The sequence below is a fragment of the Molossus molossus genome, unplaced genomic scaffold, assembly GCF_014108415.1.
Source record: "Molossus molossus isolate mMolMol1 unplaced genomic scaffold, mMolMol1.p scaffold_m16_p_22, whole genome shotgun sequence".
NCBI classification, from domain to species: domain Eukaryota; kingdom Metazoa; phylum Chordata; class Mammalia; order Chiroptera; family Molossidae; genus Molossus; species Molossus molossus.
This window is the reverse complement of record NW_023425358.1, coordinates 24,117,720-24,141,563: the sequence shown is the minus strand read 5'-3', so window position 1 is coordinate 24,141,563 and position 23,844 is coordinate 24,117,720. Positions and strand designations below refer to the sequence as shown.

At 46.1% G+C, this 23,844-nt stretch overlaps 2 protein-coding genes across 6 annotated transcripts in view; one reads left to right on the top strand and one right to left on the bottom strand.

The window, feature by feature from the left end:
• HPS4 (HPS4 biogenesis of lysosomal organelles complex 3 subunit 2) overlaps nucleotides 1-12,209 on the bottom strand; it is a 28,129-nt gene extending 15,920 nt beyond the window's left edge. Inside the window, exons 1-8 of one of the 5 annotated variants that reach the window (XM_036277005.1) lie at nucleotides 12,153-12,209; nucleotides 10,345-10,479; nucleotides 9,953-10,227; nucleotides 8,136-8,226; nucleotides 6,192-6,335; nucleotides 2,433-2,540; nucleotides 1,889-2,005; nucleotides 928-1,022 (exon numbers count right to left, since the gene is read on the bottom strand). In XM_036277005.1, the coding sequence (XP_036132898.1) occupies nucleotides 928-1,022; nucleotides 1,889-2,005; nucleotides 2,433-2,540; nucleotides 6,192-6,335; nucleotides 8,136-8,226; nucleotides 9,953-9,993 (596 nt within the window). In that variant the 5' untranslated portion in view covers nucleotides 9,994-10,227; nucleotides 10,345-10,479; nucleotides 12,153-12,209. Of the gene's footprint in view, nucleotides 1-927; nucleotides 1,023-1,888; nucleotides 2,006-2,432; nucleotides 2,541-3,478; nucleotides 3,568-4,622; nucleotides 4,802-6,191; nucleotides 6,336-8,135; nucleotides 8,227-9,952; nucleotides 10,480-12,152 lie in introns of those variants that run through there. The other 4 variants (XM_036277006.1, XM_036277007.1, XM_036277008.1 and 1 more) reach the window with 4 other exon arrangements.
• Nucleotides 12,210-12,279: 70 nt separating this feature from the next.
• SRRD (SRR1 domain containing) lies at nucleotides 12,280-23,770 on the top strand. The gene is made up of 7 exons (XM_036276500.1): nucleotides 12,280-12,440; nucleotides 19,410-19,450; nucleotides 20,616-20,875; nucleotides 20,973-21,071; nucleotides 22,779-22,933; nucleotides 23,331-23,376; nucleotides 23,536-23,770. Exons 1-7 carry the CDS (start codon nucleotides 12,280-12,282, stop codon nucleotides 23,752-23,754), a joined length of 981 nt encoding a protein of 326 aa, XP_036132393.1. The 3' UTR covers nucleotides 23,755-23,770.
• The last annotated feature ends 74 nt before the right edge of the window (nucleotides 23,771-23,844 follow it).

The following is a 23,844-nucleotide window of genomic DNA, read 5'->3' as shown; positions in this document are numbered from 1 at the left end:
GCACATTCCTCTGGCTGCCGCAGAAAGCTCTGGGCACAACGCACCAGCCGTGCCTGGCCCCGGGCGGTACTCGTGAACGCTCCACGAGAGAGGCCTTGGAAGATGCGTGGAGGGCCTCTTAGCACTCAGGCTCATGACGAGGCTTCCCAGTGTGTGAAGAGGTCTAGACAGATCTCAAGGTGAGCCGAGAGACGATCCCGCCAAGAGGCTGGCAGGCCCCGGGCAGAAGCACTTGGCAGAGCAGAGCCTCAGAAGGAAGGACACCGCAGGCTTCCATACCCCTTCCTCAGCAGGCCAGCTGCTGGTGACCATGGGCTTTGCATGTGCATTACACAGACTGACAACGATAAAGGCATGCCCCTTCCTAAGAATTACATGGATCTCTTTAAAACTGCCCTTCCTCAAGGACACATGGAACAGACTGACAGCTGTCAGGGGGCGGGGGGGGGGGGACTAGATGAAAGGTGAAGGGGACTAGCCCCAAAACATATATACATAACACAGACACACACGGCAGTGCGGTGACAGCCGGAGGGAAAGGGAGGTGGGGCAAAGTCGGGGGGAACGGGGATGGAAAGAAACTGCCTGGGGCAGCGAGTGGAGGGTGCCACGCGCAGGTGATGCTTCGCCGAGTTGTCCACGGAAACCTGTGTGGTTTTCTGAACCAATGTCATCCCAGTCAGTTCAATAAAGAAATAAACTCCTGGTGTTTCTATTCCTAACTCTTTTCTGAACACAATGGTTTCCAGTTTTCCAGCTTTGCTCAAAGGCAGGTACATACCCCAAATCAATTCTACACTGATATTGGCCAAACCAGCCCACCTGGAACTGGCCCGAGGGGAGGCGCCCACCTGTGACTGGCGGCGGCCGTGATGTGGGTGGCAGGGCGCCAGCGGGGCAGGGAGGACGGGGTGTGGGGTTACTCACAGGCCTTTGTAGAGGATGCAGCCGGCCAGAACGTGAGCGGCGCGCTGGCAGGTCTGCAGGATGAGGGCCGCCTTCAGCAAGAGCAGGGGCTCCACCTGGGGGGCAAGAAGCACGCCCACAAATTAACATGCTCACAGTCAGCAGGGAAGGAAGGGGGGGGGACTGCAGAACGGGCGGACAGGTCATAACCCAAAGCCTGGAAAAAGCAGACCATGTCACATGGTAAAATCCATGTCCTCTCTATACGCAGAACTCCTGACACCCCCAAATGCCAAATTCTTGCAACAAGGCCTCTCCGGAAGCTGGAAGACCCAGTGAGCAGGGAAAATGGCTGTTACAGGGAACAAGCAGAGGGACCAGGAGACCGTGACGATCAATGCTGAGCCCAGCAGGCAGCAGGAGAGGGGCACCTACAGGTGTCCAATGCAGGTCACGGCGCCAGGCGAAACCCACCCTCCCTCTGCAGCACAGGCCTCACGGCGACACAGCTGACTTGATGTCTCACTGGGGCCCATAACTCTGTTCCATGATCTAAAGTGAAAATATCAGCCCTGGTCAGTTTAGCTCCGGCTGGACCAAAGAGTCGCAGGTTAGATTCCGGTCAAGGGCATGTACCTCGGCTGTGATTCGGTCCCTGGCCCTGGGGTTGCGCGGCAGGCAACCAATCAATGTTTGTTTCTCTCTCTCTCCCCCTCCCTCCCAGTCTATCTGAATTCAATGGAAGAATATCCTCGAATGAGGATTAAAAAAGAAGAGTGAGGTTCTAAGAGGTGACCTGCTGCGTCCAAGCTCACACAGCTACGAAGCAGCAAGCAGCCTGAGTGCAGGCCTTAACCACCTTGACTGAGAAATGACAACTCCAGTCACCTCTCTTGATACACAGTTCGTTAAAGAGGAAGAGAGAAGTGTCCAGGAGCTCTATTCCTGTACATGGTACGAGAAAGGGAGAGTAGAATGTTACTTTAGTTCGGTCCAAGTTCCAGAGGGACGTGAAGATCTTATGCAGATCACTGGTGTTTTTCAGAATTTGTTCAATGAAGGTGTCCCACTCGGCGCTCAGGTCTTCCTGAGAACAGTTCTAGAACAGAAGCAGCCTGAAGTCAGATCAGAGATGCTGACACACACTCTCCGACAGGATTCCAACGATGTACCACAAGAAGTACTCCTCGCACAGGACACGGGCCGGAAGGGGGGCCTGTTTTGTACTTCCTGCAAACACGTGGGCCCCCAACCTCCTACCCTGATCACCTACCCACCACATACTCAGGGCACCGGCTGGGGGAGTGGCAAGTAGGCACTGTTCTTTCTGCCTGTCCCAGGGAGGAGGAGACGGAGATGAGCACTGGGAATGAATGTGACCTATGCCACTGCGAGGGGCTCCAGGAGTCCTGGACTTGCCACTGGACATGCGTGTTTAACAGGCCCTAGAGGAAGTGCTGTGTTCCAACAACATCGATGTTGCTCAAGAGGCCCCACATTAAGACTCCTCAATGCCATCCTCGTACCTTGTAAGCCAGAGAAACAGGTCCATTATAAAAATTAAAAAATCCCATGAGCTGATCCAGAAACTGCTGGCATCTGATATCAGAGAGCTCCAGGGCACAGCCCAGCACCTGTGAAGAGGGAAACCAGGAACTTGGGCATTTTCCTGTATTCTGAGTCCAAGCGCCGAGTCCTGGCATCCAGGGCTCGCTACAGCCAGACTTCATAGCCCACTGAAATTGATCTACTGCCCAGCCCGACCCCCGCACTCCAGCCAAGCCGGTCTCCACAGAAAGCAATGTACTCGTGTCCCCCAGCCTGAAATGCCCTCCTCCTTCCGGTTCATTTGTCCAGGGCCCTCCCATCCCTTCAGTGCCCCCACAGATGCTAGCACCCCCGGGAGGCTTGTTTTCACCACTCTAGCCAACGCTGACCCCTTTTCGGACCCCTCGCGGCGTCAGGCTGTTATCTGGACACTGAACATGGGTTTCACTGCAAGCACTGGCTAAACTGTTTCAGGAACAGCCACATCACCTCCGAGCTGGACAAACAGCATGAGGACGGAAACTGACTGGTGACCAGGCAGTCCTGGAACTCCAGAATGCCGAGGGCGGCGTTTGGTTCCCCCAAGATAAACACTGGCTCAGAGAAGGTAATCTGGCCATATGTTCAAAGAGCCTGAAAGAAGTTCCTATTCTTTGACTCAGAAATTCTACTTCTAGGAATCTTTCCTAAGGGAATCATCACACACTTAAACCAACAACAAACCCTGACAGAAAAGAAAATGTACAAACTCCCTCTGAACGTACGCTTCCCTGAGGCAAGGATTTTTCTTTTCTTTCTTTTCTTTCTTTTCTTTACTGATGTAACCCAAGAGTTGACAACACTCTGGCACAAAGTGCTTGCTTCTTCCCCAAGTGATGTACAAACTGGATGCGATTCTAATCACAATCCCACTGGCTTTTCTCTAGAAATGACAAACTGATTCCACAATAGAAACACAAAGGACTTAAAATGTCCAAAGCTATCTCAGAAAAGAACAAGGTAGGAAGACTTACACTGACTTTACCTGACTTTAGGACAAAGCAGTATTCCTGGAAGATCTTCAAACAGATCAATGGAAAGGACAGACGGCCCCAAAACACACCCGCACTTAAGTGGTCGGTCACCTGCTCTCTGACCAAGGAGCCCAACGGAGAAGAACCCAGTAGGAAGGGGAAGATCTGCAACAGCGGAGCTGGAACTGACTATCTGTATGGAACAGATACTAATCCAAGATAGTCACAGACTTAAATTTAAAAGCTAACACTATAAAACTTACAAATATATGGGAACATCTTCTCCAATGAACTGGGCAAGGGTTTTAGATGGGATACAAAAAGCAATAACCATATTTAGACTTCATTAAGGTGAAAAATGTCTGCTCATCAAAAGACATCTTTAAGAAAATTAACAGGAGTACTACAAACTGGGAGAAAATATCTTAAAAATATATATCTGACAAAGAACTTGTATCCAGAATATATATAAAAAACTTCCTATAACTCAATTTTTAAAAAACCCAATTTACAAAATGGACAAAAGCTTTGGGAAGACACTTGTCAAAGGAAGACATACAAACAGCCTTAAGCACATGAAAAAGCCTTAATATCATTAGTCATTAGGGAAATGCAAATTAAAACCACATTGAGCTACCCCTGCACACCCAGCAGAATGGCAACATCACTGTTGATGAGGACAGTGGAATTCCAGAGTAACTGGAATTCTCACACATTGCTGAAGGGAATGTAAAATGGTATAATCAATTTGGAGAAAGGGCTAGTGGTTTCTTATAAAATCTACATAACACCTACCCATGACCCAGCAATTCTACATTGAGACGTTTACCCACAAGAAATAAAAATATACATCCATGAAAAAGACACATATAGGAATGTTCCTATGGAATCTTAGTCTTAACTGCCCCAAACTGGACACAGCTCACATGTCTATAAAAAGGAGAGTAAATAAGCAGACTGTGATGTATTCAGTCCATGGAATGCGGTTCAACAATGAAAGGCATGCACTGCCCATACATGCAGCATGGATGAATCTCACAGATGTTAAGCAGCATGACAGAAGGCTGCAGAGAGGAATGTTATATGTATTATTTCACACATATGATGCCCTAGACCAGGCAAAACTAATCTGTGGTAGAAAAAAATTCACAGTACCAGTTGCCTGGGATGGGGTAGGGGTTAGAATTCACTGGGGAAGGACATAAGAGAGCTTTCTGGAGTGATGCGAATATTCTGTATCTTGACAGGCATTTCTGTTGCCAGGAACATCATCTGTCCAAATGCATCACATGGCACACTCAGGATTTGTGTATTTCATCATATGTAAATTTCACCTCAAAAGAAAAAAGAACCACAAACAAATATTGAACTCTAGTTAACATTACGAATGGGGAAGTATTTGGGGCCAGGGGGAAGAGTATACTAATGTGTGCAACTTTGAAAAGCATTCAGATAAAACTGGATTCGTAAGAAGGGATGAATAGATATGTGATAAAGCAAATATAATACAAAGTTCATTACAGAATCTTGTAGATACAGCTGATTCTTGAACAACATGGAGGTTAGGGGCACCGATTCCCCACGCTGTTCAAAACCTGCATGTAACTTTTGACTCCCCCAAACTTAATTACTAATAGCCTACTGTTGACAGGAAGCTTTACCAATAACATAAACAGTTGATTAACACATACTTTGTATATTGTGTGTATTATATATTATATTCTTACAATAAAGTAACCAGAGAAAGCAAAATGTTAAGAAAATCATAAGAAAGAGAAAATACATTTACCGCATTTACTAAAAAATCCACACGTAAATGGGCCCACACAGTTCAAGGCCCATGTTGTTCAAGCATCAACTCTATGAGTATTTACTATAAAATTATTTTGACTGTTATGTTAGAAAAAATTCATAATAAAATTATGAAAATAATACCAACAGAGCTGAATGTACTGCCCTACACTTAAACACCCTTCGGCTCAGGATGACTTTGAAACAAGTGCAGGCGTGGGAACAGCACTTCAGAGTGTATGGTGCCGCTAGCTGTAGAGAAATGGTTTTACTTTTTAATGGTCCTTTGAAAGCTGACATACATGCATCAATGTTTTAGGGTTTCTGGGTCACTCACCCAGTAGGTGTGGACGTATAAAGAGTATAAAGAGCCTGGCTGGTGTGGCTCAGTGGCTGAGCATCGACCCATGCCCCAAGAGGTTGCTGGTTCGATTCCCAGTCAGGGCACATGCCCAGGTTGTGGGCCCAATCCCCAGTGAGGGGCATGCAGGAGGCGGCCAATCCATGTTCTCTTTCATTGATGGTTCTATCTCTCTCTCCCTCTCCCTTCCTCTCTCTCTAAAAACCAATAAAGAAAATAAAATTTTTTTAAAGAGTATAAAGAAGAAAAGATGGGAATTAAAAACTCAATTTGCATCACAGAAGAAAGAGAATTTCTGTAGGGTGGCTTAAGTCTTTCAAAGGAGAGGAGAAACCGGCCACATGCAATGCAGGACATGTCAGGAATGTTCTGGAGAGCACTCAGCTCTCATGGGCACCTGCAGGAGTAACACGGAACTGTGGACGACCCCGGACACAGCACATGGAGGGAGGGAGGAGATTCTAGGCTCGAGAACCACAGAAAGCATTACTTTCTAAACCTTATCATCACAATCCTTATCACTAAGACAAATGACCCACGGTGGAGGCACTGGTTCTGCCTGCGTAACTTACCCAAAGGTAATCTCCGTCAACCTTTATGGCGAACTTAAGTTTCTGCAGACGCATGAGAGTGGGTGGGGAGCCAGAGATGTCAGAAATACAGTGGACCACTCCAGCAATCTGTCCGCAAAGCAACTCCTGTCGGTCAAGCAGGGTCTATGGGAAAGCAGCAGATTCCAGACAGGAAGTTGAAATTGCTGGGCTCATCTGTCATTCCCTAGAGCAGCTACAGCCTGCAGGCCAGACCCAGTCGGCTGCCTGGTTTTATATAGACCTTAGAACTAAGAATGCTGTTTTGACAACCCTTAAAAAAACCAAAGAAGAATATGTGATGAAGACCTTATATGGCTTACAGAGCCTAAAATACTTATCTGGCTGTTTTTAGACAAAGTTTGTAGACCCTGCCTGAACACCCACAGTGAACATGTGATTCCACAGAACTAGGATTATAGCCTATAATTTAACCCACGTGTATGGGTAGCAGCATGAGCCTTTCATCTCTATTCAAATCCCCAGCAGAGTGGCCAGGGCAGCCTAGATTAATCCCAATTATCCAAGTCAGAGAGTAATCACATGAGTGAATTTACAGACCTAACCGATCTTAGCATTAACTCAACTGTGGGGCAGCCAGACATTATGTGATGAACAGAAAATGTACACACCGCCTATGAAGAATTCTTGCCTAAAAGAAATGAACTTGAACCTAACCAAGGCTCTAGATCTTACCACTAGTTTAAAGGAAACACAGTGGATAGAAGACATTAAATGACACCACCATGAGGAAGTCATCAGCTGATCCAGAGTGTGGGACATGCAAAAATGACCTGGTTTCTGCAGTAACTCAGTAGCAAAGAGGGAAAAAAAGATGGGTGGGTGAGGACTGTTACACAGTAAAAGGGACTTAACACACAAAATAACCAAATGGAATAGTGAACCCTGTTTGGATCCTGATTAGGAAAGAGAGAGAGAAAGGGGGAAGGAAGGGAAGAAGAAAGGAAGATAGGTCTAAGTAACATCTAAAATAAGGCAAAATTTGAGTGTAGACACTATCCATTGACATTAAAGAAGTATTGTTCCTAATTATTGTAACTTCTGTTAGGTGTGATATTAAAAAAAAAAAAAAAAAAAGTCCTGCCCGGCTGGTGTGACTCAGTGCTTTAACACTGACCCACGCACCAAGAGGTCGCAGGTTCAATTCCCAGTCAGGGTGCATGCCTGGGTTGTGGACTCAATTCCCAGTAGGGGGTGTGCAGGAGGCAGCCTACTGATGTTTCTGTCTCTCTCTCCCTTCCTCTCTAAAAAAAAAAAAATCAATAAAAACATTTTAAATAAAATTGGCAAAGTGTTGATAACTGTCAAAGCTGGTGACAGGCCTATGAGAGTTCATGATAACACTCTCCTCTCTACTTGTGTATATGCTTGAATAAAAGGTTTTTTGTTTTTTTTTTTAATGAGCTGAATAAAAGGTTTTTTGTTTTTTTTTTTAATGGGGGCAGAGAGAAAATCATGATGGTAACAGAGAGCCAGAGACGATGGAAGTACTGAGCTGCCTGGGTATTTTAAGACCAGAACCACCAGAAATAGTACAGATAAGTATAAGAGAGTAGAAATGTCAATTGCCTGGATTATCCAAAGAAAACCGTCTCAATGTAAACCCTATACTTCTGAGAGTTCGTCTGGAGGTTCTAGCAGGGGAGCGCAGCTACTCGTGTACCCTTGACTGAAGACTGGTCCTCTCCCTTCAGGAGGGACGCACGTGGATCGGTGAGGGAGGAGGGGGACACAAGCCTAGCCAGCCAGATCAGCCGAATCAACCCTGGAAATCAATGTGGTGACAGATGTCGCAGCCAGATCGCCCTCACATTTTAAATCCTATACTTTTGAAAAGTCACCACTTGGAGGCATGAATTCTGTTCTGTAGATCCCCACAAAACAATAACATGCTGTGTGGCTTACCTGAGAAGGATAAAAGTAACAAATGCCAGCTCTTGTTGGATCGCCTTCTTCCTTTACCTTTGAACCATCATAAAGGAAAAAATACTTCCACCTGGCAAGAGAACAGAATGGAGCCGTGTTTCCTTTCATCCAGGGATCAGGGCGTTTGAAGGCACAGCTTCCTATTTCCCAGCCCGAGGAGACCTCATTACTCAGTGTTTGCAAAGCCTGCTGGTGGCCCCAGAGGAAGAAGAACCCAGTGGCTACAAATAGATAAAAACCATTTCATAAGTGCAGTTGAGTCTAACTAAAAATATGCCTCTATCCAGCCGTCAAACCATCTGTGAAAAAGACAGAGTGAAGGAAAGATACAGTGCCCACAATGACGTCTCTTACTTGAGACACTAAACCTTAACTACATAAAGATGTGGTTTGGTAAACTGTCTTTTAAGGCCCTGACATCAAAGTAAGTTAGGAATGTCTCAGATGCACTCCTCACACCTGCTGGGCACTATGATCTCCCGAAATATTCCTTCTACCAGGAGTTTATGGATTCATTTAACAAACATTTCTGAGGGCCTATGTGTGAGCTGGGCCCCAGTGATAAATGGGAGAGTAAACTGCATGTTTCAATGCAGGAAAAACGGGGGCCTTTTAGAGTTCACAGAGAAGCACCGAACCCGTCTGACTCTCAAAACCTTACGAGGATAACTTAAAACACGATCCCTCATCAACCTGCTGATCCTGAACTCTCTCTTCTCAATTTCCATAACCCTCTGTTCTTCCCCGAAGTCTTATAGTCTGCTCTGAGATATAATTACAACCTCTTTAAGACCACAAGGCAAACTCCACAGAGGCTGGGCCTGAGTTTTACTTCTAAACCACTGAGAGCACCCCTATCAGGTTAGAACCTAAGAAGGAAGAGCTGTGATGACTGTGTGACCTGTGCTCTTCCCCTTGGACTCCCTACCACGCTCTTTGGCTCCAACTCACCTTCCTGATGACAAGCACTCAGCTCCTAGTCCAGCCACTTTCCTGAGTTCCAGATGTGCAGCTGGCTTCAGGGCAGGTTCAGATCGAAAAGCCCCCCAAATGTTTCAGACTCAGATCAGAAACCCCACTGCTGGGCCCCATTCTACCCTTTTCTATATTCTTGGGGGTCAAAGCACCCCCACTCTTCCAAGCACACACAAGAAAACCTGAGTGTCACTTTGAACGGCTCCACCTGTTCGACTTCCACACATGTATTACCAGGCACTAAGCCTGCTCGGTCTATCTAAACCAGGCCTTTCACTTTCATCTCCTCCACGAATGTCTGCTGAGCCAAATTATGAGACGCTTAATCCATGTGGGGTTGAGAAGGGAATGGAGCTGCAGGCCGACATTGTGTAATACCCTTCAAGAGCCAAACTGAAGATTGGCCACACCTATTCTCATGGTGTAATTCTGCAGTGCAACCATTTCTTGTCTTTCAAAAGTGGAGCCTCCAACACCCACATTGTTATCAAAGCCAGATGCATGATTGGCCGTGATTATCTTCTCTGCAATCTACCAGCAATGTTGAACTCATTCAAACACTGCACGAAGCTTGCAAGGTTACAACACCAGCTTTGGTGAGAAAAGCTCACGTTTGCTAATCAGCTGCTCTGAAGAAAATGGCAGTGTCCCCTATCCCTTAATAAAATCAAGACAATCTGGCTGGGGATTTTTTTTATATATACAAATTAGTTTATTTCTGTTACAGATATTTCTCCTTTTTCTAGCTGGGGATTTTCAGTTAACCCAAAACATCAGTCCAGCAGCCTGGGAACTAAACCATAGCAGGCCTCGATACTCACCAGGAGGCTGACTTTGTCTCTGTTGAGGTGGAGGCAGCCATTTACTTTCCAGTCGCTCTCATTCTTTCTATTTGGATGTTCTTTTCCAGTTATGGCTTCTTTCTCCCCAGCAGAGCCTGTTTCTTTGCGTCCCCAATCCAGTGAATTCAGATGTGGGAGGTTTTAGTGTTTTTAGTCACAACTGTCACTTGCTTGGTTTTCATTCAACATGAAAGTGCTACTTCCCTCCTGGCAAGCCCTTCAGTTCCATGAATACCTTCATGCCCCTGAGAACCCTGGGAGAAAATATAATAAAGCAAGACAATTCTATCAGGAAAGTCGGGTCCAGTAATCTGGTTCTGTGAGCATCAGGTCTCTGGCTCTCTGCAGAATGATCTCTTTAAAAAGCTCACCGGGAAAGCCCAACAGGGGAGATGCATGCTGAAGGTGCTGTTCTGGGGCAATTTCTAGCTTGTGTGGTTCAAAGCCATTCTGAAGATTCTTTTTAAAGTTTTGCAGCTTCCTGTTCCAACGTCAGTGCCTTAGCCCTAAAATAAACACAAGGACTAGATTATTTCAGAAACCCACATGACAGCATGTGACCCAGCATGGTTAAGCAAGTAGCATACTTCAAAAAAGCTTTCTAGAAAGTCGAAAATAGTTTCAAACTAAAAAAGAGGGTAGCAGGACTTCAAATCCTTTAGTTTCTTGAACACTGATGTCTCACAGAAGAAAAAGTTAAATAGCTAGGGTGAAAAAGCTCTGGGAGTCAAGGACAGCTATACACATAAGGCAGTTGCTGTAATCATAATGGAACTCAAGTTAAGGAACTGTCACCTTGACAGCTCAAAAGTAATCTGAACATGCAGAAGTCTGGAGCTAGGCAAATTTCCCAAAGACACAGTGACAATTTAACAGGTGGTTTTCAACCTCCCACAAGAGAAGACAACTCAGACTATGAGGATTTTAGAGTCGGAACAGACAGACCCCAGTGTCATTTACTCTAATCCTTCTCTCGTCTTCTTCAAAAATTACCTGGACTGGCCCTGGCCGAACAGATCATTTGGTTACAGCGTCATTCTGATAAACCAAGGTTTCTGGGTGGATCCCCAGTCAAGGCACATACAAGAGGCAACCAGTGGATACATAAATGGGTGAAGCAACTGGTCAATGTTTCTCTCTCTCTCCCTTCCTTCTTTCTCTAAAATCAACCAAAAAATTACCTGGACTGTCTTTGGCTTACTCCCTCCAGAGACAGGCAGTTCATAGTGTTAAACTTATCCTTCCACCAAGCTAAAACTGGCCTCCCAGTAAACTCTACACACTGGTCTGCATAACATCCTCCAAAAACATTAAACAAGGTCTCATCCTTCCACAAGACAACTCTTTGGTCCCTTCAAAACTGTATGCCTATTGATACTTTCTCCAAGATTACTGTCCCCAGGGACATGGTTTCAAATGCTTGCTCACCATCTGTCATCCACCTGGAGGCACAACAGTTTTTTAGAGTTCCTTTGGTAGAGAGAAGTCCCTAGAGAGGACCCCACTGAATCTATAACTGGCCTGTACGGTATCTTTCCTCAACTCTCGATATCTTGGGGTGGGCTTCCACTGGGTCACACTCATGGTATTCTTTGAAGCATATTTAAGTGCCAGTGGAGAGGCACCTAAGCTCTTGGAGCCAAGGACAGCACCTGAAACGCCCTATCCCCTGTTCCCAGCCCTCCACTGCCAAGGTCCACTTTCTCATCTCGGAAAGGTCCAGACGAGGCCAGTAAGGGCTCTGAGGCAGGCCAGGAGTTGGAGTGTGAGCACAGAAGGCACTGGCAGCCCGGGAAGTGGCAGTAACGACCCAGGAAGTCCAGAGTGGCCAGCTCTGCCCGGAGCGTGGTGGTGCAGGGAGCGGCCTCAGTGGGTCAGCGGGGCAGGAAAAAAGCACTAACGATTGCGAAGGGCCAGGAAGCGGCCGGTTACCGCCCAGGGCACTGGGACGTGTCCGGCCTCGGCGCCAGGGGGCTGGGAACTGGTTGGCAAAGGCGCAGGGGTCTAGGGCCGGGTCGCCGCGCAGAGAGGCTGCGATGAGGCGCTCTTGGACGCGGTGCTCCCCTGCGTCCCCACGCTGCCCACCCGCCAGAGCAGCCAGGCAGCCCGCGGATCCGGGTTCGGGAGCCGAAGTGTGGGCGGCAGCGGGGCGCCAGCGACCCCCCGTCCCGGTACCTACGCGCGCGGCACAGAGGCCTCAGGGTCACGCGCGTCCAGCGCCTCCAGGCCCCTAAAGGTTCCGCGAAGCTGGCGCGCGGGGATGACGTAGCCCGCAGAGCGCCGCGCTCCCGTGACGTCAGAGGGCAATGGCGGCGGCGGCGCTGGAACCCTGGCAGACGGCGGCTCCGCGGAGCAGGCGCTCTGCGGCTCGGCGTCCGCGGCCGAGGGAGGAGACGGCGGCCCCGATCCCGCAGGCGGAGCCCGAGGTGGACGCCGGAGTCGTGCTTCGTCGCATCCGGGAGGCCGGGTGAGTGCCCGCTCGGCCCGCAGCCCGAGTCTTCACGCCTGTGGGCATCCTCCGAGCCTCGGTCTCGCCACCTGTCAAGTGGGATACGTGCAAACGCGAAGGGGTTATCGTGAGGGTTTAGCGCAGGCGAAAGCTCATTGCAGACTGGAGTCGGCGCTCTGGAAAGGTTGACATTCCTCTTATTGCAGCTACCGCGGCGTCCCCCTGGCAAGTTGTGGCGTGTCGTGCCTCGGTTTGCTCACCTGTGGCGTGGGCACAAAGAGAGCCCATATAGGCCTGTTGGAGGAGGCAGCCAGTTAGTCGATGCAAACCATTTCGAACAGCGCCTTCGCACTGCGCGTGGGGAATGCAGTACCCGGGCCTGGTATCAATATGACGGGGACGTTGGTTCTTACCGGTGTTGCTAACACCTGGAAAGCAACACGAACAAGTGATTTTCATTTTCATGCTTATGATCATTAGTTAATTGAGCAGCTCTGTGCCTGGCGCTGGCTTATGCCTTCTCCACCCTTGATACATTTGAACATCTCAGCCACACTAGGATCCTGGTGGCTTGGAGTGTCAGAGACCTGTGCGTGGGAACAAATTTCAAACCCATGTCTTTGTGACTCCAAAACCCATGCTTCAAAGCGCCCCATTCTGACTTATCCCATTCCCCTCCCTCCATGCCTTGCTCTGTACCTTACATGGCACTTAGAATAGTGCCTGACAGAGGAAACACTCATAGATGTTACCTACTTTTATTATTTTGTGTTAATGCCTTTTTGTTTGTTTGTGGTCCTTTAAGGACTCAGTAAACAACAGCCATTATTGGCACCTCTTCAGGTAACAGCTGCAGGATCATCACAACTGAACGAAATTAGACTAATTTGATGTGCTCCCCTCCCCCAGAACAGGGTCCCGTCAGAGGTGACTCAGGTTACCACTAAATAGTAAGAAGTGGGCTGACCAGCTTTGAGCCTGAGAAAAAAAACAGCGTTGCCCCAGCTGGGTGGTTCAGTTGGTTGGAGGGTCGTCTGGTCTACCAAAAAAGTTGTGGGTTGGCCCTGGCCGGTTTGGCTCATTGGTTAGAGTGTCAGCCCTTGGACCAAAGGGTCTCAGGTTCAATTCCCTGTCAAAGGCTTGTACTTGGGTTGCAGGTTGGTCCTTGGCCCTCTTCCGGGTCATGCTGGGGGCAACCAATCGATATGTGTCTCTCTCACAGATGTCTCTCCCCTTCCCTCCCCACCCCACCCCTCTCAACCTTTCCCTACCCCTCTTTCCCTCCCTTACACTCTATCTTAAAAAAATCAATGGAATTAACAACAACAAAAAAGTTGCTGGTTGGATTCCCAGTCAGGGCACATAACTAGGTTGTGGGTTCAGTTAGGATTTGGGTTTGGTCCCAGGTCAGGGCACTTACAGGAGGCAACTGATGATGTTTCTTTCTCACATCTATCACGTGGTATCTCTCTCCTACTCTCCCTCCTCCCTCCTCCCTCTCACTTAAAAAAAATCAATAAAAAGCATGTACTCAGATAAGGATTTTTAAAAAGCTACAGTGCCCAGGCCGGCTTGGCTCAGCAGTACAGCATCAGCCCTTGGACCAATGAGTCTTGGGTTCGATTCTGGTCAAGGGTTTGGGCCCTGGCCCTGGTTCGAGTTGTGGGGGAGGCTACCAGTCGATGTTTCTCTCTCTCTCTCTCCCTCTGTCTCCCTCCCACTCTATCTGAAGATAAATAGAAAAGTGTCCTCAGGTGAGGATTAAAAAATAATAATAAAATAAATTAATAAAAAAGCAGCAGTTACTGTTTCTAGGATCTGAAGATGCCAGTGACAATGGGGGTGCCTGGGGCTTTGGAGAACTCCTAAGGCACTTTGCAGATACCTTGGCGTTGTAACTCCTCAATTTTTTCAGTCTCCCCGGGAGCTTGTACCTGCACCCCCAAGTGCAGCGCATCCCCTGCTGTCCTGATAGAGAGTAGCCCAGCACTTGGCATGCCCTTCTCTTGTGCATACGCTCATCGGTTTACAAAGCACTCCCCACACATCCGAGCTCGCCTTTGCCCTTGTGAGGAACCTGAGGGCAGTCTCTGGACAGATATTTTTTCAATTCTGTCTGTTCTCTGAGCCCCCTGAAGAGTGGCTTATGGCTTCTCAGTTCAAATCCAGTTCATTTTTTTAAACACTTTCTTGTCCTGAGAACTTTTTTTTATCCTCACCCGAGGACATTTTTTTGCATTTATCTTCAGACAGAGCCGGAGGGAGAGAGGGGACGAGAGAGAGAGTAACATTGATGTGAGAGAGACACATCGACTAGTTGCCACCCACACGACACCAACCAGGGCCGGGGACAAACTGCAACCAAGGTACGTGCGTGCCCTTGGTGGGAACCGAACCTGGGTCTCTCTGGTCCGCGGGCCGACGCTCTAACCGCTGAGCCAAACTGGCCAGGGCTGTAACGAGAACTTTTAAGATCTCTCTTACTAACTTTAAAATTTGCGATACAGTATTATTAACTATAGTTACCATGCTGTACTTACAGTCTCCATGACATTTATAAGTGAAAGTTTGTACCTTTTAACCCCCTTCACCCATTTCACCACATTCCCTGTCCACCCCACCACCTCTGGCAGCCACCAGTCTGTCCTCTGTATCTATGAGCTCTGTTTGTTGTTGTTTTTTGGTATTTGTTTTTTAGATTCCACATACAAGTGAAATCATACAGTACATCTTTCTCTGTATGACTGAATTTATTTAGCATAATACTGTCAAAGACCATCCATATTATCACAAAGTGGCAAGATTTTATTTTGTTTTATTTTTTATGGCTGAATAATATATATATATAATGCACATGCCACATCTTCTTAACCCATTTTTCCATCAAGGGACACGTAGGTTGTTTTCATATCTTAGCTATTGTAAGTAATGCTGCAGTGAACATGGGGGTATGGATATCTTTTTGAAGGAGTGTTTTGCTTGCTTTGGCTAAATATCCAGAGGTGGGATTGCTAGATCATGTGGTAGTTTTAGTTTTAGTTTTTTGAGAAACCTCAATACCATTGTATATTGTCACTGCACCAATTTACGTTCCCACCATCAGTACGCATGGGTTCCCTTTTCTCCACATCCTTGCTAACTAACACTGGTTATTTCTTGTCTTTTTGATAATAGCCATTTTGACAGGTGTGAGGTGATCTTATTGTGGTTTTGATTTGCATTTGACTAATGATGTTGAGCATCTTTTCATGTACCTGTTGGCCATTTGTATATCTTTGAAAAAATGTCTCTTCGGATCCTCAACCCATTTTTATTTTTTATCCTCACTCGAGGACATTTTTCCATTTTTTTGTTCAGATAGAGCGGGAGGGAGAGAGAGGAAGAGAGAGAGAGAGAAACATCAATGTGAAGGACACATTGAGTGGCTGCCACCCGCACGACCAACCAGGGCCGGGGACAAACTGCAACCGAGGTATGTGCCCCTAGTGGGAACCGAACCCGGGTCTCTCTGTACCGCAGGCCGACGCTCCAACTGCTCAGCCAAACCAGCCAGGGCTCAACCCATTTTTTAATGAGATTATTTGTTTTTTGCTATTGAGTTGTGAGTTCTTTATATGGTTAGTTATTAATTCCTTATATATATGATTTGCAAATATATTTTCCCGTTTCATAGGTTGCCTTTTCATTTTGTTGATGATTTCCTTTGCTGCCCAGAAGCTTTTAGTTCCATGTAGTTCCACTTGCTATTGCTTTTGTTTCCTTTGCTTTTGGAGTCAAATCCAAAAAAAAAAAATTGCCAAGACCTATGTCAAGCAGCCTTTTTTCCCTATGTTTTCTCCTAGAAGTTTTATGTTTTCAGGTTGTATTTTTAAGCCTTTAATCCATTTCAAGGTAATATTTGTGTATGGTGAAAGGTAGTGATCCAATTTCATTATATTGCATGTGGCTGTCCAGTTTTCCCCACACCATTTGTTGAAGACCTTGTCCTTCCCACATTGTATATTCTTGGCTTCTTTGTCATAAATTCATTGCCCATATGTGTGTGGGTTTATTTCTGGGCTCTCAATTCTGTTCCATTGATCCATGTTTCTGTTTTTCTGCCAATACCATACTGTTTTGATTACTGTAGCCTTGTAGTATAGTGTCAAATCAGGGAGTGTGATACCTTCAGCTTTATACCTTTTTCTCAGGATTGCTTTGTCTTTTTGTTGTCATTTGTGGTTCCATACAAATCTGAGAATTATTCGTTCTATTTCTATGAAAAATGCCATTGGGATTTTGATAGGGTTACACTGAATCTGTAGAATGCTTTAGGTAGTATGGACATTTTAACACTTAATTCTTTCAGTCTGTGAACACACAATATCTTCCACAACTTTTTTCAACAGTGTCATAGTTTTCAGTGTAGAGATCCTTTACCTCCTTTGTTAAGTTTATTTCTAGGTACTTTATTCTTTTTGTTGTGATAAGTGGAATTGTTTGTTTTTTTATTAATGTTTTTATTGTGTTTTTTTTGTTGTTCTTTTTTTAGAGAAAGAGGAAAGGAGAGGGAGAGAGAGAAACATCTATCGCTGCGTCCTGCACAAACCCCACTGGGGATCAAGCCCAAAACCTGAGCATGTGCCCTGACTGGGAATCAGACCAGCAACCTTTTGGTGCAGCGGATGATGCCCAACTGAGTCACACCAGCCAGGACTAGAATTGTTTTCTTCATTTCTCTTTCTGATATTTCATTGTTAGTATATAGAAATGCTAAAAATTTTCGCATACTGGTTTTGTATCCTGCAACTTTACTGAATGTGTTTATTCTAGTGGTTTTTTGGTGGCATCTTTAGAGGTTTATATATATATATATATATAAATATATAAATAAAATATCAAGTATGCAAATAGTGATAGTTTTAGTTCTTCCTTTCCAACTTGGATGTCTTTTATTTCTTTTTCTTGCCTAATTGCTCCAACTAAGACTCCCAGTACCATGTTGAATAACAGTGGGCATCCTTGTCTTGTTCCTTATATAGCGGAAAAGCTTTGAGTTTTTCATTATTGAGTATGATGCCAGGTGGGGATTTGTCATATAGCCTTATTATGTTAAGATGCTTTCCTTCTACAGCCATTTTATTGAGAGTTGTTCATCATAAATGCATGTTGTATCTTGTCAGATGTTTTTTCTGTACCTGCTGAAATCATCATATGATTTATTTTCTATCTTGTTAATGTGGTATATCAGGTTGATTGATTTGCGGATGTTGAGTCATCCTTGCATTCCTGGAATGAATTCCACTTGATTATGGTGTGTGATCCTTTTAATGTATTATTGTACTTGGTTTGCTAGTATTTATTTTTTTTCCTTTATTGATTTTAGAGAGAGAAGAAGTGAGAGAGATAGAAACATCAATGAGAGAGAATATCAATTGGCTGCCTCCTGCATGCCCCCCGCTGGGGATTTGGCTCACAACCTTGGCATATGTTCTGACCAGGAATCGAACTGGTGACCTCTTGGTGCATGGGTTGATGCTCAGCTGCTGAGCCACACTGGCTGGACTGATTTGCTAGCATTTTGTTTAGGACTTTTGCATATATGTTCTTTAATGATGCTGGCCTGTAATTGTACGTTGGGGGGGGGGGGGCGCCTTGCTTGATTCTTGTATCAGGGTAATGCTGGTCTTATAAAATAAGTTAGGAAGCATTCCCTTCTCTTCAATTTTTCTGGAAAAGTTTGAGAAGGATGGGTATTAAATCTTCAAGTATTTGCTAGAATTCATCAGTGAAGCTGTCTGGTCCTAGAATTTTGTTTGTTGCAAGGTGTTTGATTTCTCTTTCAAGTTCCTTACTAGTGATCAGTTTGTTCAGGTTTTCCAATTCTTCATGATTCAGTCTAGGAAGGTTGTATGGTCTTAAGAATTTGTCCACATTTTATAGTTGATTCAATATGTTGGCATATAATTGTTGTTAGTGGTCTCTTTTGATCCTTTGTATTTCTGTGGTATGTCATAATATCTCTGTGTGTATCTCATTTATTTCCTTCCTTCTACTAATTTTGGACTTAGCTTTTTCTTCCATTTCTAGTTTCTATTTCTAGATTGCTTATTTGAGACTTCCCGTTTCTTCAGGTAGGCATTTATCGCTATGTACTTCCTTCTTAGAACTGCTTTTACTGCATCCCATAATTTTTGGTATCTCTTTGTTTTAAAGTCTGTTTTGTCTGGTATAAGTATAGCTATATCAGCTTTCTTTTGGTTTTCATTTGCATGGAACATTTTTTCCATCCTTCCATTTTCAGTCTGTGTATGTCCTTCCTTACATCTGAAGTGAGTCTCTCAGAATATAGATGGGTCTTGTTTTTTTATCCATTCAGCTACTCTGTGTCTTTTGATTGGAGAGTTCATTCAGTTCATTTTAATTCACTGTTGACTATGTTTTGCTCTGGGTTTGTGGAAACCAGTTGTCTGGAATAAGGAGGAAAGCCCAGAACGTTGGTTTGACTCTTACTTTCACTTTCACCTTGGAATTATTTATAATAACAAAGGACATTTATCGAGTACCTGCTCTGTTTGCAGCACTGTGCCCAGGGTAAACCTGCTTAATCCCTCTTGCAAGCCTCTGTGATAGGTGTGATTCTAGTCCCCATTGTAGGGATGAGGAAACTGAAGCACAGATTAAATCTGCATTTCACAACTGTTTATGGAGCTGCACCTCTCTGCCAAACTCTGTGGTGGACCAAGCATGCAGGGCAGACCCAGATCTCCCTAGGAAGCGGGACCTCCTCCAGAAGCCCTCTCTGCTGCCTTCTCTGAGCCTCAGCAGTACATGCTCTGGCTCTGCACATGTTTACCATGTATCCTCCTCCTGTCACTCAAGGGTGGGCTCTGCATCTGAGGGCACCCCATCATCCTCCCCGCATCCAGATTACGGACAGGAGGAGCGTCACTGTTGGGGCAGCCCTGAGCAGAATGGCAGATGACCATGCCCTTTTTTTTTCAACAGGGAAGACCTGCTTATTTCTGATTTCTGGCGGTCAGCACTAGGTGAGTACCACGTTGCCAAGGCTGAAGGTGGTAGGGATGGGAGGATGGGCAAAGAAGGGAATCCCACCCTCATTTGATGACATCTTGCTTCACAGAGCCCTGTACACGCTGGATTCTACTGCTGACTCCTACAGCTGTGTGCTTTCGGCTCTTAACTAACTCTGACCCTCAGTTTGTCTGTGAAATAGAGATGATAATACATATCCCAAATTGTAATTTTGAGTATTAAATGAGGTTGTTTAGTTAAGTGCTTAGAGCAGAGTTTGTCTGTTGCACAGGAGGAAATGAAGGTTGACCATCATTATCTCATTGTTGAAACAGGCATTGGTCCTGCTCTGTTTCCTAGAGATGACAGTGCACTTTTCCCTCTGCAGCTACACTCTCCTCTTAAACATGCTGTGTGGGAACATAAATATTTGTACATGGAAGGGACTTACAGTAGCTAGGATTTTTATTGAGGAACATTTTGTTTCCTTTGTTTTTTAGTTATTGTAAGTTTGTGATGAGCACCTTTATACATAAAGCTTTTACCAAGTTTAGGTTGATCTTGGGATATATTCCCAGAAATGAAGTTATTCAGTGAAAGGTTGTCTAGTCGTTTTCCAAAAAGCTTTTACCAATTCTTTTACTAACAAGGACTAAAAGAGCCAGTTTTTCATGCAACCTTTCCTGGCCAGGGTCTTATTTAAAGATATCTTTGCTGGTAAGTTAAAATCGGTATCTTCTTGTAGGAACATACAGCTTGTTGCTTTTTGTTTTGTTTTGCATACTGATTTGTGCAACTGAATTCAGTACCAGTATAATTAACAGCTCTGCTCCTCTATTCTTTGTTATAATTTTAAAAAGTTGGAGTTTCAGGGCATAACCTGCATTTACCAGGGACCTTCTATTAAAGTAGAATGAGTTTACATTAGATTGTTAGATGGAAACTGCCCGTTAAGTGAAAGCTGTTTCTTCTTGAACCTTCTCTGAGGTGGTAGGCAGCCTGTCGGTTTTCGGTGGACATGGCTGCATGTTGGGAGTGGAGCCGGCAGCCCCCCTCTCAGGAGTCGAAACTGTTCCCGCCCCGCTCCCCTCTCCCTGCATCTGTGGGCTGCTTTGGTGGGTGAGCTGGCTCAGAGTCAGAGCATACCCTCTGACTGTATTTAGGGACCTGCTCTTTCAGAAACCATCAACAGATGTCTTACGCAACATCTGGAACAACTGAGTGCCCCTGTGGGCACCCTTCCGGAAGCCATTGGAAATCTGCCCCTCGACTCCTCACCAGATGAGTCCGATGCGGCCCCCCGCTCCATCCCGGGAGAGACCCTGGTCTCGGGGACCTGCGATCGGAAGTGTGTGTGCTACGGCATTGGAAACTTTGCCACCTGCGTCATAGCTAGAAATCAGCTAACGTTTTTGCTCCTCTTCCTGGAAGAGTGCCAGGTACATTTGGACTCTTCTTTGTAGCCCCTCCCTTGGTCTTGCACATGGTGTACACACAGGCATTTGCGTTGAAATAACTCCTCCTTCCCTCCTGCAGATTCCCAGAAGTCACTGCTGCTTATATGACCCTCTGTTGAGCCAGCTTGAAATTGCTGTTCTTAACACCCTGGGGGTGATTGTCCTCAGTGAGAACGAGGTGAGTGGTTTCGGAAAGGGGAGGGGGGAGGGTTGTGACACTGCTGACCAACTGACCCCAGGCTCTGTCCCGGGAGTGCCAGTCCTCCGGGCAACAGCAGCTCTGCCTTTCCACTGCTTGCTTCCTGCCCAGTCAGTGACCCACATTTTGGACTCTTGTGCCCATCAGAGAAAGTAAATTACACAAACAGCATGAACCAGAACATGTTAGGTTTATAAAATTTTCATGAGGAGTCAGAAATTATGCTAAGTTGGTATTTACTGTTGGTATTAAAATATTAAAATGCACACAATCTCAGTGCCTCAAATGAGGGCTTTCTGGTTGGACTTGACCCTGTTCCAAGGAGGCAATAAAAAGGGACAGAACACCACCCCTCTTTGGAGCTGTAGTCGGTCACACCCACGGCACTGGCTGTGAGCTGGGGATGAAGCTTGTCTATCCCTGCGTCCCCTAAATAGTAGGGATTCGAAATTTCTTGAGACCTGGACAAAAGAAAATTTCACAAGCAGAGGACTGAAGCCAATATAGGCAGATACTTCTGAATTTAGTTTTGTGTTGTCATGGGGATTATAAAGTGTTTGATTCCTCTCATCTCTGAAAATCTGCCATCTCCGTGCTTATTATGAACAGGAAAATTAGGCCCAGCTGAGACAAGGGATTCGTCTGCCGATGCTGGCGAGCTTCTAAAGCACCGCCATTTCATTCAGGTCAGCTCTTCGGAGCGCCTGCTCTGTGCCGGGCAAGGAGCTTCGGGGAGGTCGGCATAAACGGGAGCCAGGCCGTCCTCAGGGAGTCCGTGGTCACATCAAGGCATGTGGCTGTCAACAAGCAAGCGATGAATCAGCGAGGCAGAGCCACGTACTGGGAACTGAGATGGGAAGGAAACCCATTCTGTTAGGGGGATGGAAGGTGTTCTGGGTCTGAGCTGGGATTTGAAGGCCGACCAGGAGTTTGCTAGAGGGACAGGGCAGGGCTGCAGGAGCCTGCGCAGAGGGATGTTCAGGAACCACTCCGTTAGATCTGAACAGCAGGGGAGCTGCAAGGACAAGCCTGGAGAGAGCAGTCCCCGAGGTAGCAGGGCCAGACGGCAAACCGACGGCCTTCTGCTCCCTGCCTCAGCTTGGCTGTGGAGCAATAGTTCTCAAGACGGGGCATTTGGAAAGGGCTCAGTTGTGATAGGGCTCTGCAGAAAGGGACCCAGGAAACATGGAGGACCAGACAGTACATGGGGGACAGTAACCACTGCTGCCCTCCCTGCCTGTGCTGTCACGGACCCACGAGGCCCTTCCGCTGACACAGCTGTGTTTGTGGGACACACATTTGTTAAGTAAACATGAGTTCTTGCCAGACATCATGATCTCCTGACTTTTTGCCCCATATCATTTTATAGATTTCATACACATTACCAATGTAATGACTTCACAATGGATGTCGTTTTTTTCCATTTCATACTTCAGTTACTTTCCTCAGCTTGTTTTTTTCCTGAGCTGTGTTGATACAGCTGACATAGAGCATTTTATAAGTTTAAGGTGTACAGTGGGATACACATATATTATAAAATGACACAATAGGTTAACACATCCATCATTTCACGTAATTACATTTTTGTTTTGTGTGTGGTGAGAATCCTCAACTTACTATTAGTCTGTCCTTACCTCTCCCTCACCTCATTGTGAGAAGTGTTTACAACTATATATTTACCCCCAGGAAGGAAAACGGAGCATCTGTGGTGAGCCCACCATCTTTTACATGCTGCATTGTGGGACAGCCCTGTACAACAACCTTCTATGGAGCAACTGGTCAGTAGATGCCCTTTCCAAGATGGTCATCATTGGGAACAGTTTCAAAGGCCTGGAGGAAAGGTAAGCCTGAGAACACAGATCCCGTCAGGCCCTGAGCTGTAGCCTGGTCCTCGGAGTGACCCACAAGCAGAACGGTTTCCATGACTGGGCCTTGGAAATGCGTTTGCACAGGAAACCGGACAGAGGGCTGAAGAAAGATGTCAACCCTGAGTCAAGCTGGGAAGCAAGTTAAGGAGTCCTTTTGCCAGTAGTTCCTCCCTTCCCTTACGACGGACAGTATTTCCTTTGAGGGGAAACTGCTGGGTTTCTGCGTGCCCTCCTATTCTGCAATGCCCAGGTGCAGCCCCCGTCTTTAGTTCTTGCTGCATTTAAATCACTTTGCCTTTCTGTGTGTCTAAGTTGGATAAAACTAATTTCATACATCCTAATCATGCTTTTAAAATTGTTCTATTTCTAGGCTGTTGACAAGGATTCTGCAGAGAAATTATGCCTACGTTGCAAAGGTATCTACCTGAATGAAGGGGCTGGGATGGAAGCGGGTGCAGAACCTCCTGTTTCTCATGTGATAGCTGGAGGCTCAGAGGGGCTGGCTGGCGGAGGCAGAGTGGGGTTGACTGTGACTATCAAGTTTATGCTCTTTTATTTTGAATTTCTCTGCTCAGATTTTAAAAGGACTGGAGGAGCATGAGTTTCCTCAGACTCCACGGTACACAGACATATTTAATGACACCTCTGTCCACTGGTTCCCTGTCCACAAGCTAAAGCAACTCTCCACAGACACTTGGGCGTTCCGGGAAGAACCAGATTATCAGGGCTGTGAGGACCTTGAGATCATCAGGAACAAGACGGCTCCTTCAGCGGTGGACTCGGACCTGCTGTGACGTGTCAGGCGTTGGCTGAGGCGGAGGCAGCGCGGCCAGCAACCGAAAGGGAGGTGGCCCTGGAGGGCGTGCAGAGAACTCCTTCCTTCG